The following is a 15,360-nucleotide window of genomic DNA, read 5'->3' as shown; positions in this document are numbered from 1 at the left end:
GTAAACCGCTCTTGAGTTCACTTGATCGCAGTTCCAGACTACCGCTACATGGCGGACCGGAGAGTGGTTGTCTGGATACATACCAGAGTTTGAGGCCAGCATTCACACCACCAAAACAAAACTGCACCAAGGAGATAAACGCTCCAGGGTTCAGTTCAACCGGACTAAACAAGGCTGGTGTAAACGCAGCCTAAGAGCGCCCAATTGCTCCTGATGGCCCTGCCACGGACTGGCGACCTGTCCAGGGTGTACCCTTCCTCTCACCCAATGTCAGCTGGGATAGGCTCCACCCGGATAAGTGGTATAGAAAATGGATGGAAGGATAAGCAAGGACTTCCCTGAATAAACCCCCCTGCTTATGAGTTGAGCAGCTCTTTGTGGCCAACATGGAATATTGAGCAGAAGCATATCAAGGTCCTCTACAGATCTTGCTGAATTATACATACTGAGACACTTAAACTCAGACCTTCGAATTTGCTTGCTCTGTCCTTTTCCCTCAGAACTCACTAGCTTCACCTTCCTCTCCATTGCCTACAGTAGCATTTTTCATCCAAGCACAATTTATTTTGTTTTATTATGTACTATTCTGTTTCCACACATCAGCTGTTATTTCTGGGGGACAGAAGAGTAATATAGGGAGCAGGTGAAAGAGACTAAATTGGTCATCAAAATCCTCTTTGTATAGAAATCTAACGTGCACCAGCAGTCCTCACGAAGCTTTGTGTGTACCATGTTTTAACATCATACCATATGGAAAATGGATTCTCTGCCAAAAGCTTCTCTGAGTTATAAAGTACTATATAGAAATATACATAAGTGATTATAAATCTACAAACAACAAATAACTAACCTCAGAGTTAATGGCTACAAAAATCAAAGTTTCAGTTTCCACTAATGACCAGCTGTGAGAGTGAGCTTCTCCATCTCCCACCTTCTGTTATGTGTCCAAAGTAAAATATTGCTGGACATCTGCAACAACAAATGAGCGAGATGGAACTAGGCATGTTCTTTGTCTCTCACTGAACACTAGAAAACAACCTGCACTCATTGGGACATGTCGTGTCTCCACAGATTGCACAGGTCATAAAACCAGACAATGTTGGGATTTCACCCACAGGGGCAGACTTACATGTCCATTATGCAGCACAAAAGTTACTTCCTGTATCCAGCAATTGGCACAAGAAAAGATGCATTTACTGTATTATTGATATACTATATATATCATATGATATATTGATATACATCATGTGAAGACAGCAGAGTGCAATTTTGATGTCAATCAGGGGATTTCTGTTACATCCGAATTACATCCTGTAACCACCAGGGCAATGACACAACTAAAAGTCAATATTGACCAATAGCTTTCTTCAGGCTGGGGCATTTATCAAAATGGGAAGTTTGAAAAAGATCTGACAATGGGAAGGAGTTATGATGGTTATGTTTATCATGGTGATCAGCAAAACTCGCTGTCCTGCTATGCAAGATGAAAACTCAAAAGCTTTGCAATATAGCATCACCCAGGGGTCCGGTATATTGTACTGTTTAAATCTGTAGAATCACCTGAAGCCCTGAGGAGGTTAGGAGGAGTATGTTAAAGTATGACCCCTGGAAATATCCAGAAATGGAAAAAGTTACAGACATAATTCAAAATGGTCAACTTACTGTAGGGTCATGCCACTGATCTCATACAAATATATATATATATACACACGCAGTGTTGTGCCTGAACGCATTCATTGAACGATACTTCATATTTTGAACGTACAGCACTGCTGCCTAGTGAACGCTACTGTGAACTCGTTCCATCTGGTGTCTGTGAACGGTTCGCTCTCACTCATCTTCGTTCAGTGGGGTACCAGATTTCAGGTAAAAATCCGGTTGAAAAAAACTCTGTAAACACCTCTTAATATATAACGGAAAAACATCCAATCTGGCAACACTAGCCACCAGTGTCGCGCCACCGCACGCATCATCAAAACAGAAAGCAGCATGGAGGAGGTGACAAGAGCGGCATGTAGCTGTAGCTCACGGACAAGACAAAACTCGACTCAACAAACCAGCAAGGATGCGTCTTATGGTCTTTTAAACGAGTTCTATGACAAAGTCGAGGAAGATGGGAAAAATCTTACATTTCTGTGCAAACTTTGACCACCGGGTTTCAAAAAGAAAATATGCGCTTCAGTCACATCCACCACAACCCTGAAACGGCATATTGAACTGAAGCACCTGGGTAGCCTTTCAAGGGATGTGCAAGTAAATAAAGGATGCAAAGGGACACAAAATTGAAAATGAAGATGCAGTCTGACACATTGTTTCATTGTTAGAACTGATGAAATAATTGCTGTCTGTGGTACCACATGGGCTGGAGCAATAATTTAAAAAAATAATAGCTCAAAGCAACATATCGGAAAAAAGAACTGAACGAGTTCATTTTTAGAACTGTGAACTTAGTACACAATTGTGAATTCTGAACTTTGAACTGAACTAGTTCATTTTAAAATCTATCAACTGAACTTTGATCTAGTTCATGTAGAAAATGAACTTTCTCAACAGTGTAGATTTATTTATTTATTTATATAGGTTCCTGTTGATTTGATCTCCCACTAAATTTCATGCATGTAGGTGAAAAATTGTAAATTTTTGAAAATCTCGCTCTGCAGCCATTTTGCATACCTATGAACCAAATCAATAAAATACATACATTTTTACCAAGACTGACTTTTGAGCAAAGTTTGTTGTCATTTTAAGGCCCTCAAAGAAGCTGAAGAGAAGAGTAAGTATCCCTTGAATTTGAATAGGGCTCTTGCACTGTTGAGTGCTCAGGCCCAACAATAGTTAAAATACTTACCGAAGTCCCCAGGGACAAAGATGTCATAAACACAGCTCTGGCCTCTGGTGTAATTATGTGGATAGTTTGGAGAGAGCACAGTTCCCTCTGAACCTGTGAAGTGACCTCCGCAGGGAGCTGCAACCAAAGGAATGAAAGCAACAGAAGAAATATTAACAAAAGTGAAAACAACCAACTTAGTATACCTGAGGACATAAAGCAATGATATACAATCCTCAAATAAATTTAACTGCTACGAGGAAAGCAGTTCATGTCATAAAATAAGTCGAAAATTGACCACTGAACATTAATTTGCTGACAAATAGAATTTTGAACAGCACAAGGAAAAAATTTGACATTCAAGAGATACTTGAGATGACTTGGGACATTTTCAAAAGGGAAATTAGGCTGTAAACAGGCAAGAAAGGAAGCTTGGGTTATGTTTACAGGGTTAAAACCCAACAGAGAGAGAACCAGAGATGAAAAGATATTTTTGCCTTCAAAATACACTGCCATCAATCAACAAAAACACACAATCAGAAATGTTCCATGCACCTGCAAGTTTAATTGGCATGTATCGCCCAGCAGCATGAGACTCAAAATCCACTCTTCAGTGGTACAGTTTCAAAATTATTCTTCAATTCATTTATTTATATGCTCCAAATGGTACATCAATCACTGTTGAGCCCTCACAGGATAAAATGTTCTGCATTTCCTTTTCATAATAATCCCTTACTCAAAATCATTGTTGTTTTGAAGATAAAGCTCTTTTTATTTTTAGTTTTCTATGAAAAGCTTTAAATGTTCAACTATAGATTAAGACACACAGGATGCTAGCTCTTTCTTCTCTACTGGAAGTTCCTCGTTTGAATTTTGGGCAGATTGCTAAATTTCATATTCTTCCATCTTAATCTGTTTAACAATTAAACACCACATTTGCAGTGTTTCTTTAATGATAATACTTTCGCTCTCTAGTTTCAATGTGTTTTCTCTCCTTCCCAGAAAAGCCTAAATATTAAATGACTTACTTCTGTATTGTTCTTTCTTGCCTGGTAACTCACCAACAAACAAAACATTTGCTGCACTATGCAAGCAGCCTCAAATTTGTTGCTTTGCTTTACCTCCATTATCTTTATCAACATCAATACACCTATAAATGCATTTACTTTATCACCATTCTGAGAGCAGGCCCTACTTGGACGGCTTGAATCAAGAACAACAGCCTCTGAACCATTTTTTTTAATATCATTTCTGACTCTTGAACTAAAATCCAAGGATAAAATTGACCATTGTTACGTCCCCTAGGGGCCTCTTGGGGGTGCTATAATGTTTTTCCTTAGCAGGACCTAACGCTGGAACCTGGAACACCTGTGGCGCCCAGGAGTTCCTGCCTTTAAATGGGCTGCTTCCTCTTGCTTTCGGTTTTTGCTTTGTCTCCCATTTGGTCCGTTGCGTTCACCCTGTTTTTCACCTCCCTCTGTTTGCTCCCTCACAGGTCCCCAGGTTCTTCAGTCTTCAGTTTAGTTATGCTGGTCTAATCTTATACTTCGTTCCACACTCTTCAACACTCGCACCCACACTCATTCTCACACATGCACACCTACACTACTGATCTTCCTGATGACTCACTTACATACTGTGTATACTTTAGTTTGCATTATTTTTGATTTGATCTAATTTGGTTTAATTTGGTCCAATTTGGTTAATAAAATTATTTTTTGTTAAACCTTATCCATGGTGTCTTTCCCCTTTTGTTGAATGACCTTTGAGCCAGGTCATAACACCATCTCCTGAGATCTGTTAGGGAGTGAAAATTGAGATTCCTTTCATTTATGACTAAAGTGTTCGGTTAAAAAAAACACCTCTGAAATACAACTAATTTTATTTGTCTTTCAGGTCTTTCAGAGAGGATCTGTGTTTTTGTGGTATTTAATTGATACACATTGGCCTTTAAGTGTTAGAGAAGGAGGTATCTGCTTCCTTAAGATAAGCAACAATATAATCTGCAAAAAAAAGAGACCATAATAAGCTCAGTAATGCATCCAAGATTTTTTTTCTCTGGTGGGTGGTTGGAGCGAGTGCAAAGATCCTCTGCAAAGCCCCTTCCCGCCAACTACTGGGTAGCCTCCCGTACACTGGTGCTGGCAGGGCCGGCCCCAGGCAGAAGCGAACTAAACAGCTGCTGGGGGTCCCCTGGCCACCAGGGAGTTCCTAATCTAATGTTTGTTTGTTTTTTAAACATATTGAATATCTTAAAGAAGTGACAACATAATTTAATGAATGAATCAATAATTCAATGAAAGAAAATTCTGATTTCATGATCAATATACCTGCCATCGTTTGAGTCATGACTCATTCGCATTAACTACACACCTCATGTGTGCATAGCCAGACACTGCAAGCTCAAGATTTGTTTGAAAGAGATGGTAAGCTAATCATTACATTAATAAGTCAAAAGCAACATGCTATGAATCTGCACAAATTTAGGCATTGCCCTTATCCAGCTGGCCATTTCAAAAATGCACCAGATTACAAGAAATCCCATTACCAAACTGGCAGCACGGTGGTGCAGTGGTTAGCACTGTCACCTCACAGCAAGAAGGTTCCGGGTTTGAGTCCTGGCTCGGGCACGGGATCTTTCTGTGTGGAGTTTGCATTTTCTCCCTGGCATGGGTTCTCTCCAGGTACTCCGGCTTCCAAAGACATGCAATGGGGGACTAGGCTAATTGATACTCTAAACCAGGGGTGGGCAACCATGTGCCATGGAGGGCCGTGTGTATGCAGGTTTTCCTTCCAACCAAACACTTTAACAGGTGATTCCACTGATGAACACACCTTCAGCCACAGAAGAGTGTTAATCAGTGGAATCAGCTGTTAGTGTTTGGTTGGAAGGAAAACCTACATACACATGGCCCTCCATGGCACGATTGCCCACCCCTGCTCTAAACTGACCGTAGGTGTGGCTGTGAGTGTGAATGGTTGACTGTCTATATGCGTTGGCCCTGCGATGGACTGGCGACCTGTCCAGGGTGAACCCCTGCCTCTCGCCCGAAAGCTGCTGGGATAGGCTCCATACTAGGGCTGTAATCTCCCAGTTGAATGGTCGATTTATTAGTGGATATGTTCTGGCTCGACCAAAATTCTGATTGGTAGATTTTTTGCCACGTTAATTTATCAGGAGGAAAGTACCGAAAGCACCCCTGTTTCACAGATAACAATCTATTTTTAAACACCCCCCTTGTTTTTGCTATTTTGGACTCACCCGACCCGCTACAGACAGAAAGACTGAAGAGTACTAGAAGGCCAATGTCTGGTGGTTTGATGAATGTATATTTAATTTTGACGGTTTCATTTAAAGTCAGTCCTCGTCCACCATGTCAAAGACATCTGCAGCGTGGCAGCATTTCATGAAAATAGATAATGGAAAAAAAGTTGAATGCAAAGTTTGCAGACAACAGTTTGCATATAACAGCTCCACAACAAACACGACGTATCACCTAGAAACGGTAAGCTAACTTGTCCACCTTAGGTTGCCCCGTCTGTTTTGAGTATATGAACATATCAGAATTGATATTTCAATGTTTTAGTCTAATAATTGTTTTGTTTTAATTGTACAAATTCTTACCGTGGACTTGCCTTTTGTGCTTAAGAGTAAAGTTTTAATTTAAAAGTCTATTTGTGTCTCAGCCGCGATGCGCAGGACAAATGATAGTGTCGGTCAATTATTATAACGTGACAAAAACAATTGTCTAAATATTCCTCAACAGGTTTTGGGCTGATAGTTGACACAGTATTATTTTATATTTTAGTATATATTTATATTTATATATATTTTAGTATATTCATATATAAAATTAGTTGATTTTTAGTCGAAATTTGAGGGTTTCAGTCAACCAAGAATTTCTTTGGTTGATTGCAGCCCTACTCCATACCCCCCCCCCCCCCCCGCCGCAACCCTTAACAGGATAAGGGGAAGAAAATGAATGGATGGACATTACCAAATCCAGAATTTTCTGGGAGAGGACCCCCCAGACCCCCGGTCCGGTTTGCACCCACTATTGAACAAAGGGCACCACCCTTTCCTTATGCATCTGTGGCCTGGGTGACAATGGTTCATAATCCCTCTGCATTAATACTTGATAATGTAAAATTATAGTGTGACATTTGTGTCAATAATTGTCAAGCACAGTTTACTCCGCTTGGAGATGGTGGTGTTAAGGGGCAAAATCAAATTCTGCTAAGGGCCCCCCTAAAGGTACGGGCCAGCACTGGTTGCTGGTATGACACACTCTGCATCCCAATGAAATCTACAGCTTGATAAGGGAAGAGTGGAACTGGGTTGCCTCTTTAAGCACTCTTTTAACTTCTTTGTCCTTTGTAGGGGGGCTCTGTTTGCCCTCAGTGAACAGTGTTTTGACTTCTTCACACACAACTTAGCCTCATTAAGACTTCCCATTGCAAATGAGACAAGTTTATGCTGGATTTCTTTCCAGTTAATTCAATGATACCCCCATTTCCATTCCATTCATTTTACACACAGAGGCTTTACTTGGCTGAGTTGGATAAAATCTCAGTTCTATTTTCTTCATGTGTCAATGTTTATACCTTGATGGAGGAATGAAGCAGGACAACATTGGTCATGAAAGGAGAAAAAAAACCCTCATGAGAGTTATTTCAGCAAAAGGAGTTCTGCAAACTGGTGTTTCTCCTCTCAGTTAATTTAAGCAAGCACCAGTAAGTGAGTGCGCTAGCTTGTAGTGTCTCATTGCAAGCTAGCACACTCACTTTCCATTACTTCCATTATTACAGCGTGACTTCGTACCTGACAATAGTTCAAATGAAATACAGCTTTGTATTGTGATAAATAAATGCCAACAGACTACAGTCATTATTGACAGAAACTTGGAAAAGGGTAACCATGTAATGCACAAGTGTTATTTTTCACATGTATGAAATACACTTTTCAGCTGCAGGCTTTGTAGAGACAAGTCAAGACAAATTACAGCTATACAGATGGCATTCCTCATAGGTGTAAAATATGTCAATACAAGACAATGGTGATGGTGTCCCTCAGTCAAGGTTCAGCATTAAATGTCAACTGATACTGATGCATTGCTTCTTGATATGAAAGCACATCTTGGTAAATAACTACAAACTGTCAGTTGGCATTGGCGAACAATGTCCATCAACCCATTTAAAAGACATTACACATTTCCAGGATAGGATCTGTCCCTTAACTCCCACATAAAGCAGATCTCCAGGACTGCTTTCCTTCATTCAAGGAACATTGGTAAAATCAGACACATCCTGTCTTAAAACTATGACGAAAAAGTACTCCATGCTTTTGTCACTTCCAGGCTGGATTACTGCAATTCCCTCATTTCAGGCTGTTCTCATAATTCCCTAAAGACTTTCCAGCTGGTACAAAATGCTGCTGGTAGGTGCTTGGAGATGTTCCTGGCTGGGAGAAGGCTGTGGGGTAGGCCAAGGGCAAGGTGGAGAGACTACATCTCAATGCTGACCTGAAAATGCCTCAGGATTCCCCAGACAGAGCTTGTCAATGTGGCAAGGGAAAGGGAAGTTTGGGGTTCCAAGTTGAAGTTGCTACCCCACGACTTGATTTTTGGATAAGTGGTTGAAGAAGGAGGGATGATTGGATAGATGCATATTGTATATCCAGTTTACGTGTTTTCTTTTTCTTTATTTTTCTTCTTCTGTCTTATACTTTGATGCATTGGTTTGTTTTGTAAACTTTATCACTAAGTGAAATTTAGTGACAAGAAATGTCCTCACATGGTGCTCTGTCACACACCACACTATTACACAGTGAACAACCTCAAACTTTTAAACTCTCTGATGGGAGGCACTGTATCAGAGATGCCTCCAGAAGTGTCTAAGCCAGGGGTGGGCAATCATGTGCCATGGGGGGCCATGTGTATGCAGGTTTTCCTTCTAACCAAACACTTTAACAGGTGATTCCACTGATTAACACTCTTCTGTGGCTGAAGGTGTGTTAATTAGTGGAATCACCTGTCTAAGCAGTAGTCTCAACTGTGATCTCAAGGATATGAACCCAGATTTTTTTTTTTTAGAAGCTGCATTAACTTGCATAGAACTGATCAACCATGGTATAACACTGGTGGCACAGCTTGGAACAGTAATGACCTCAAGATCCTTAAGAAATACAGCTGCAAATGTTTGAAAGTGACAGTACAACAGGACCTGTGCTTATAGGCAGGTCAAGCCAAGTGCAGGGAGAGAAGCTATTTGTAAACTTGCACTGTTTTCGGCAGATATGACCGCCAAACTCAACCTTTTTGTGAACATCATTTTTGAAGAGAGCAAGCACGTGTTTGGAGAAATGCTGAAGCAGTAGGTCAGAAAAGCAGAGGACACATAGTAAAAATGTTTAGTTGTTGAAGGAAAGACAACTTTTCTGGAAAGGAAAGCTTCGGACTTGCCAACCTCAGCAGAGAGAAGAGCATATTCTTTAACACAAAAGGAAGAAGGGGAAAGCATGCCAAGGATCTAATGGAGGACGGGAAGCTTGAGACCACAAGAGTTATAGAACAACATCAGGGAACAGCTTGGTGACAGCAACAAGAACAGCCCTCTCAGCTCATCAGGGCATGTTCCCCCCGCTCCCGAACCTACTTTCAGATTCCACAGCACACCAACAAAATGGACAGAAATCAGATATGGTACAAAAAGCAAGATCTTAATCAACAGCTGGCCCAAATGGTGCACCCTGCAAGGTATTGTATATTTGCCAATGTTGCTGAAACTTCTGTGGAAACTAATGAGAGCTGCCTGGGAAGCTTCAATCAGCATGGACGAGGGCTGTAAGTACCCTCATCCAGAAAGAAAGCGAGCCCTAAAGCATCAACCATTTCAGAGGTATTGCCTTGCTTTTTATGGAATGGAAGATTTCCTTCATTGTTTTAGCTTGACGCAAGACCAGCTACCTGTTGACTAACAACTACATTGATACCAGCAGCCAGAAAGCTGGGGTCCAAGGATTTCCTGGCTGCATAAAACACTGCAATGACCTGTGGAAAAAAAAATCAGACAGACAAAGACAAGGAGCTAAATCTTCATTTAGTTTGGCTGGATCTGGTTACCACCTATGGTTCTGTTCCACACTAGCTCATCACCCTCTAAACTTTTATTCCTTCGACAAAACAAAGGAAATCATGACCGATTGCTTGAGAAAGGCATGGCCATGGGCTGTTAGAGCTCACCCAGCTTGTAGCCTTTGATGTCATCCTCATTGGTAAAAGACAGATGGTCCAAAGAGTAAAAGCTGAATTGGGACAATGACTTCTATCCCTTAGAAGCTGAAGGATGATGTCACAACCCTCCTTAAAACAGCTGCTTGCACAACACGGCTCCTGAAGAGACTGGATGAGTGGCTTACGTGGATGAGGGTGAAAATCAAACCATTCAAATCTTGAAGTCTGACAGTTCAGAAAGGGTGAATGATATCACCTTTTTCTGTTAATGGAGATAAGATCCCATTATTGGCAGAGCAGCCAGGCAGTGTCAGTTAGCTAAAACATGAGGAGGTAGTTGGCTGGTTGCAGCAGGGGAAGGCAGGCTGGATTTTGGGCCAGCTCCTAAGATGTGGTCAAAAGCCATAAATAAAGACAGAAGAGAGATGTCTGTCTCCGAAGTCATCAGAATGGAGAATGAATTGCTCAAGATCCAAGCTGTGAATCAGAAACATCAAGGAAAATGGACAGCCTGGGAGGCAGTCACCAGCAGGGCCATATCATGGGCTGGCATGTGGAAGATTTTAAGGCAAGACTGAGCTTTCTCATTGGGTCTACATATGGCCCCCTTTCAAGCCTTCAGGTTGCACGTCACTGGTATGACTCGGAAACAAACTGCAGTCTCTGTGATGCTCAAAATCCCAGCTCACCACACATTCTTAGGAGCTGAAATTAGCTTTGACCCAAGGCCAGTACAAATTGCCCCATGATCAAGTGCTCTGGAAACTAACAGAAGTGTTGGAGGAACTCAGACTTGAAGCCAACAGAATCAGCCCATTATCTGAAAAACTGGAATTTGGACACAAAGGCTTTGTTAGAAAATCCACCCAGCAGCTATTGAAGGCCATCAGAGTCATCAAGCCCAGGGAAAAGAAGGCACTCGGGGAACTGGGTGAGTGATGTTCTGGAATGAATGGGGTGAAATATCAGCAAAACCAAAAACTCTGCAGCTGCCCTAACTGACAGCAGCTGACTTGCAGACAGGTGCAACAGGCAGAAAGGCCTTGCAGGTAACCAACACCTGTGCTTCAACCTAAGACATAAATGGCATATTTTCAAGGCCAGAAATCACCATAGATGAAAAGAGGTTCATCTTAAAGGAGATGTGAAAGGCATCAGCAACACAAGGTGGAGAACAGCATTCCCCCTAGGAGTAAAATGCGCAAAATTGAAACCATTTCTATATCGCCTTCTTACAAATGTCAGGGCAAAATGACCAAATAAGAGGGTCTGGGAAGAAAAAACTACTCCTCTGCTGAAATGTTCCTGGTTGGAAATGAAGTAGTGAAGACGACAGAACAAAACCATGTAGCAGATGGAGTAGAGCACATCCAGCCCTATAGGATCCTGGTGTTACATCTCTGCTGATACTGTAGAGACTTGACCTCGGAGTCTAGGGGGCTAATAATACCCTGATAGCCATTATCTTCACAGGATGTCGCTGGGTGCCCATATCTTCTTAATCTATTTGGTTTTAGTCTGATAAGGTCTTCAACCTGTTCAAAAAAATTCAAGCTGTTTTGTCATACAAAATGGGAGCCATAGTGGTGTGATGGTTGAGTAATTTGAGAATGGGTGAAAAGAACTCGCTTTACTTTCAATCTCCAGGAAATGAGAATAGCACTACAGACTGGATGGAGTTCCCAAGATATGTTTTGCTGTTCTCATCCTAACAGGTGAGTGTAGTTCTAAGCACAATGAAAAATCACCATTTTGTGTTCTATTAAAAATTTCCACCTCCATCTTTAATTTATAAAAGTCTCTGTCTGCAATCCTCAAACAGGCTGGTCCTCACTAAAAATAAAAAAAATAGTTTCCCCTTTCTCCTCACTTTATTTTTTTCTTTCTTATAACTTCACAAATCTGAAGATAAAGGAAGACTTCGATCATCTCTACAATTTTACCATAGTTCCTTATTTAATAATGAACTAATTTTATTAGGTGTTGCAAAAAAAAAAAGATTTTTTTTTCATTCAGTGTATGTACATTTGATTAGAGAACCAAACTAAGGGTCAAGAGTCATCAGGGAGGAAAATCTGTCACATACACTCTTAAACTACAAATTTCAGCTGCCATGAAGAAGCAAGAAACCTCATTCACACAAAGCCAGACCAAGTCAGCTGAAATGCCCTACTGGCTTTAGTCTGGCAACCAAGCATGTGTCACTAAACAAACCTTCCTCTTTCGGCCACAGCCTCAGCCCTCCTGAAAAGATATCCTTTTGGGGTCACACCACATCAAAGCAGGCCAGTGTTACCTTTGCATGAATGAAAAAATTTGCATTCACTTCAACTTAATTAATTATTTAAGGTCATGAGCATTACAACTAATACTTATCAACAGAAAAATAAACATGTGCTTAAGTGCAGTTCTGGATATTTCTGTGATCAGCTTTCGACAGAAATGATATAAGCTCCCAAATGTGTTGGTTTGGCTCTAGCGATGATTAAGTGCTTCATCTGAAACATCCATTCAGGTTGCAAAGGTTTTTCTGGTTACATTAGCCTGCTCTGATTGGGGATCCCAAAGTGTTTTCAGGCCAGTGTGGAGATATAATCCCTCCACCTGGTCTTTGGTCAGCCCTGGAGCCTCCTCCCACCTGGATGTGCCTGGAAAATCTCACAAGGGAGAGTACCAAGTGGTATCCTAACTGGATGCACAAGGAATCTCTACTGACTCTTTTCAATGCAAAGTAGCAGCAGCTATACTGAAAGTCTTTCATAGATGCAGAAATTCTCATCATATCCCCAAGGGAGACACGAGCAAGAATGAGAACCCTGAGAAAATCCTGAGGACTCCATCCCTCATATTAAGGAGTCATATGCTACTGGGAGCAATCAGTTTCCTGCTGAGAACCATCCCATTAGCAGGAAGAAGTGCTAATCTTCATCCCAACTGACTAACTCTGAGTTACTTTAACAATAAGGGCATCATGACCAAATCAGAACCCCTGCTGGAAATCGGTCTGACTTATTGGGACATGGACACAACAACTATTGGGGTGTACAGAGATTGGATAGGCCTCATTATAGACCCTGGCAAACCCATACTCCCACAGCAGTTCCCACAAATTCTTCCAGGGAAAAATCCACACAACTTTTTGACCGGATGGGCATACTTCCGAGCCCCTTCCAGGACCTTTGCAAGGGTTAAGAGTTGGTCTGATGTTCCTCAACCAAGATGGAATTCATGTTGTTACTCCAGAATCCTCATTTCCAGTAACTTGGAGTAGACTGTCCCTGGGAGGATGATGAAAGGGATGCCTTTTTAATTGGCACAAAACCTTTTTTCTGAATAGGGCTTTGCCACTGTATAGTTTTCAGTTACTTCTTCCAGGGAAACTAATGTTGATCCCCCATCATCCTCCATCTCTCTACTGAAGTAGAGGGCCACCTAGTTGTATTTAGGAGATCCTCAATGCATTTATATCACTGTTCAATTACCTCATCAGTTGAAGTCAACAGTATACCATTCTTATTATATCCAACTTGGATGACTTCCTGGTTTTTGAGTAGCACTTCAGTCCTTCTTCATGGCTTGTTCAAACTCCTTCCACAACCACTGCTTTGCCTCTTTCAGGGCTGAGGCTGTTGTCCTTCAGGCCTGTTGGTAACTGTATCTGCCTCCAGAGTTGCCCAGGATAACAAATCCCCAAGGCCTCCTTTTTCAGTTGGGATGACTTCCCTGATCTTCGCATTCGACCAGGATGTTTGAGCTCCCAACACCAGCTTTAGCAATGGAAGCTTTGAACACTGACCAGTTTGTTCAGTCTCCACAGGGAAGTCAGAAAGGAAGGAAAGTGGAAAAGTGGGAGCTGAGGGCTCCTGGACAAAGGTCTCCTTCAGACATTCCCTGTTCAACTGTAGTACAAGATTGGGCTTGTCAGGTTTGTTCAATCGAAATATTTTCTGTGTGGACAACATCTAATTTTTGAGTATAGTAGATGGCATGTATAAAAGAGTGATTGCTTCTTTCTAACAAAGACAACAAAAACAATAAAACAAAACATAATTAGACTGGAATTAGTTTTATCTGCATAAAGTGACATGCTTTACTTGTGTGACAACATCATTCATCTATCCACTGAGTGTCTGGATGGCTAGAGATCATTCCAGCAGTCATCAGGCAAGAGGTGAGGTACACCCTGGACAAATCGCCAGTCCATCGCAGGGTTCTCATAGAGGCAGACAACCATTCACACTCTCGGAAAATTACAAGTCTCAATTAATATAATGTATGAGGTACTCAGGACGAACCCACGCAGACATGGAGAGAAAAGGCAAACTCTGCGCATGAAGGCCCCAGCTCAGCTAATTGCTAAATAATGTAAGGGACAGGAGCTAGGCATGTGCTTGGGGTGCTCAACCCATTAGATTCAGCCTATATACTGTTAATTTATCACTTCAAATCATGTAAATACGAAATGAAAAATACCTGATGGATGCTTTAATAAAGCAAATAACCCCAGGGCTGTTTAGTTAACTTACACAAGTGCCAACTTCAAAAGTAATGAATAGAACTCTGGCGTGAGAGAGGCTGCCCCATCCTCCACTGCTGAAATCGAGACCTGGATTATAGCTCATCCATGCCAAATTAAATACTTTAATAAGTATTAGAATTGTGTAATGCTACTAGAGGGAGGAGTGTTGGGTAGTAATCTTGAAACTTCCCATCTTTACTCAGGTGTGTCATGGACACTAAGCTGCTGCAAAGTGAAATGTCTACACTTCAGAAATAGCAATTAAAAGTAAATCACTCATACTTGACATTTTGACATTTTTTCTCGCAGTCATGCATTGATAACTTTGTTCTCCAAGACTCCAACCATTTATTTCATGCTAGTATAGTGATGATGGTCTTAAACTTATATTTCTATTTCAACAAGTGTTACTACTGCTATTAAGAGACACTATCAGCTAATTCCATTGATACAATTCTCCAGAAATTGGATGAAAATTTGAACCTAATTGGCAAAGAGGTTTAAAGCTATTTGTGGAAACTGGAATATTAAGATTTGTCAATTTATTTTAATCATTGTTATTGAGGATTCAAAAATATAGCCACCCATTTAAAATATGGAAGAGTCACTTTACCTGCTTTCTTTACGTGTCTCTACTACAGCAACTTTATCAGTGCTCGATGCCTATTGTTCGCAACACAAGGTTTTTTTTGTAAATGTTAATAGCAGCTATACTGCAGCTACAAAATGAACAATGAACGATTTGCACTAATTATAATGCTGTGCCTCAATAATCATAATTT

At 41.1% G+C, this 15,360-nt stretch overlaps 1 protein-coding gene across 4 annotated transcripts in view; it reads right to left on the bottom strand.

The window, feature by feature from the left end:
• LOC147253765 (CUB and sushi domain-containing protein 3-like) overlaps nucleotides 1–15,360 on the bottom strand; it is a 246,750-nt gene that overhangs the window by 127,048 nt on the left and 104,342 nt on the right. For all 4 annotated transcript variants that reach the window (XM_086219046.1, XM_086219048.1, XM_086219049.1 and 1 more), the window contains exon 31: nucleotides 2,849–2,965. In XM_086219046.1, coding sequence (XP_086075172.1) covers nucleotides 2,849–2,965 — 117 coding nt within the window. The remainder of the gene's footprint in view (nucleotides 1–2,848; nucleotides 2,966–15,360) is intronic.

This window comes from Aulostomus chinensis, chromosome 11 (assembly GCF_037954235.1).
Source record: "Aulostomus chinensis isolate RoL2024-O1b breed Wild chromosome 11, RoL_Achi_v1.0, whole genome shotgun sequence".
Lineage (NCBI taxonomy): Eukaryota > Metazoa > Chordata > Actinopteri > Syngnathiformes > Aulostomidae > Aulostomus > Aulostomus chinensis.
The sequence above is the reverse complement of the archived record's forward strand: the minus strand, read 5'-3'. Positions and strand labels throughout refer to the sequence as shown.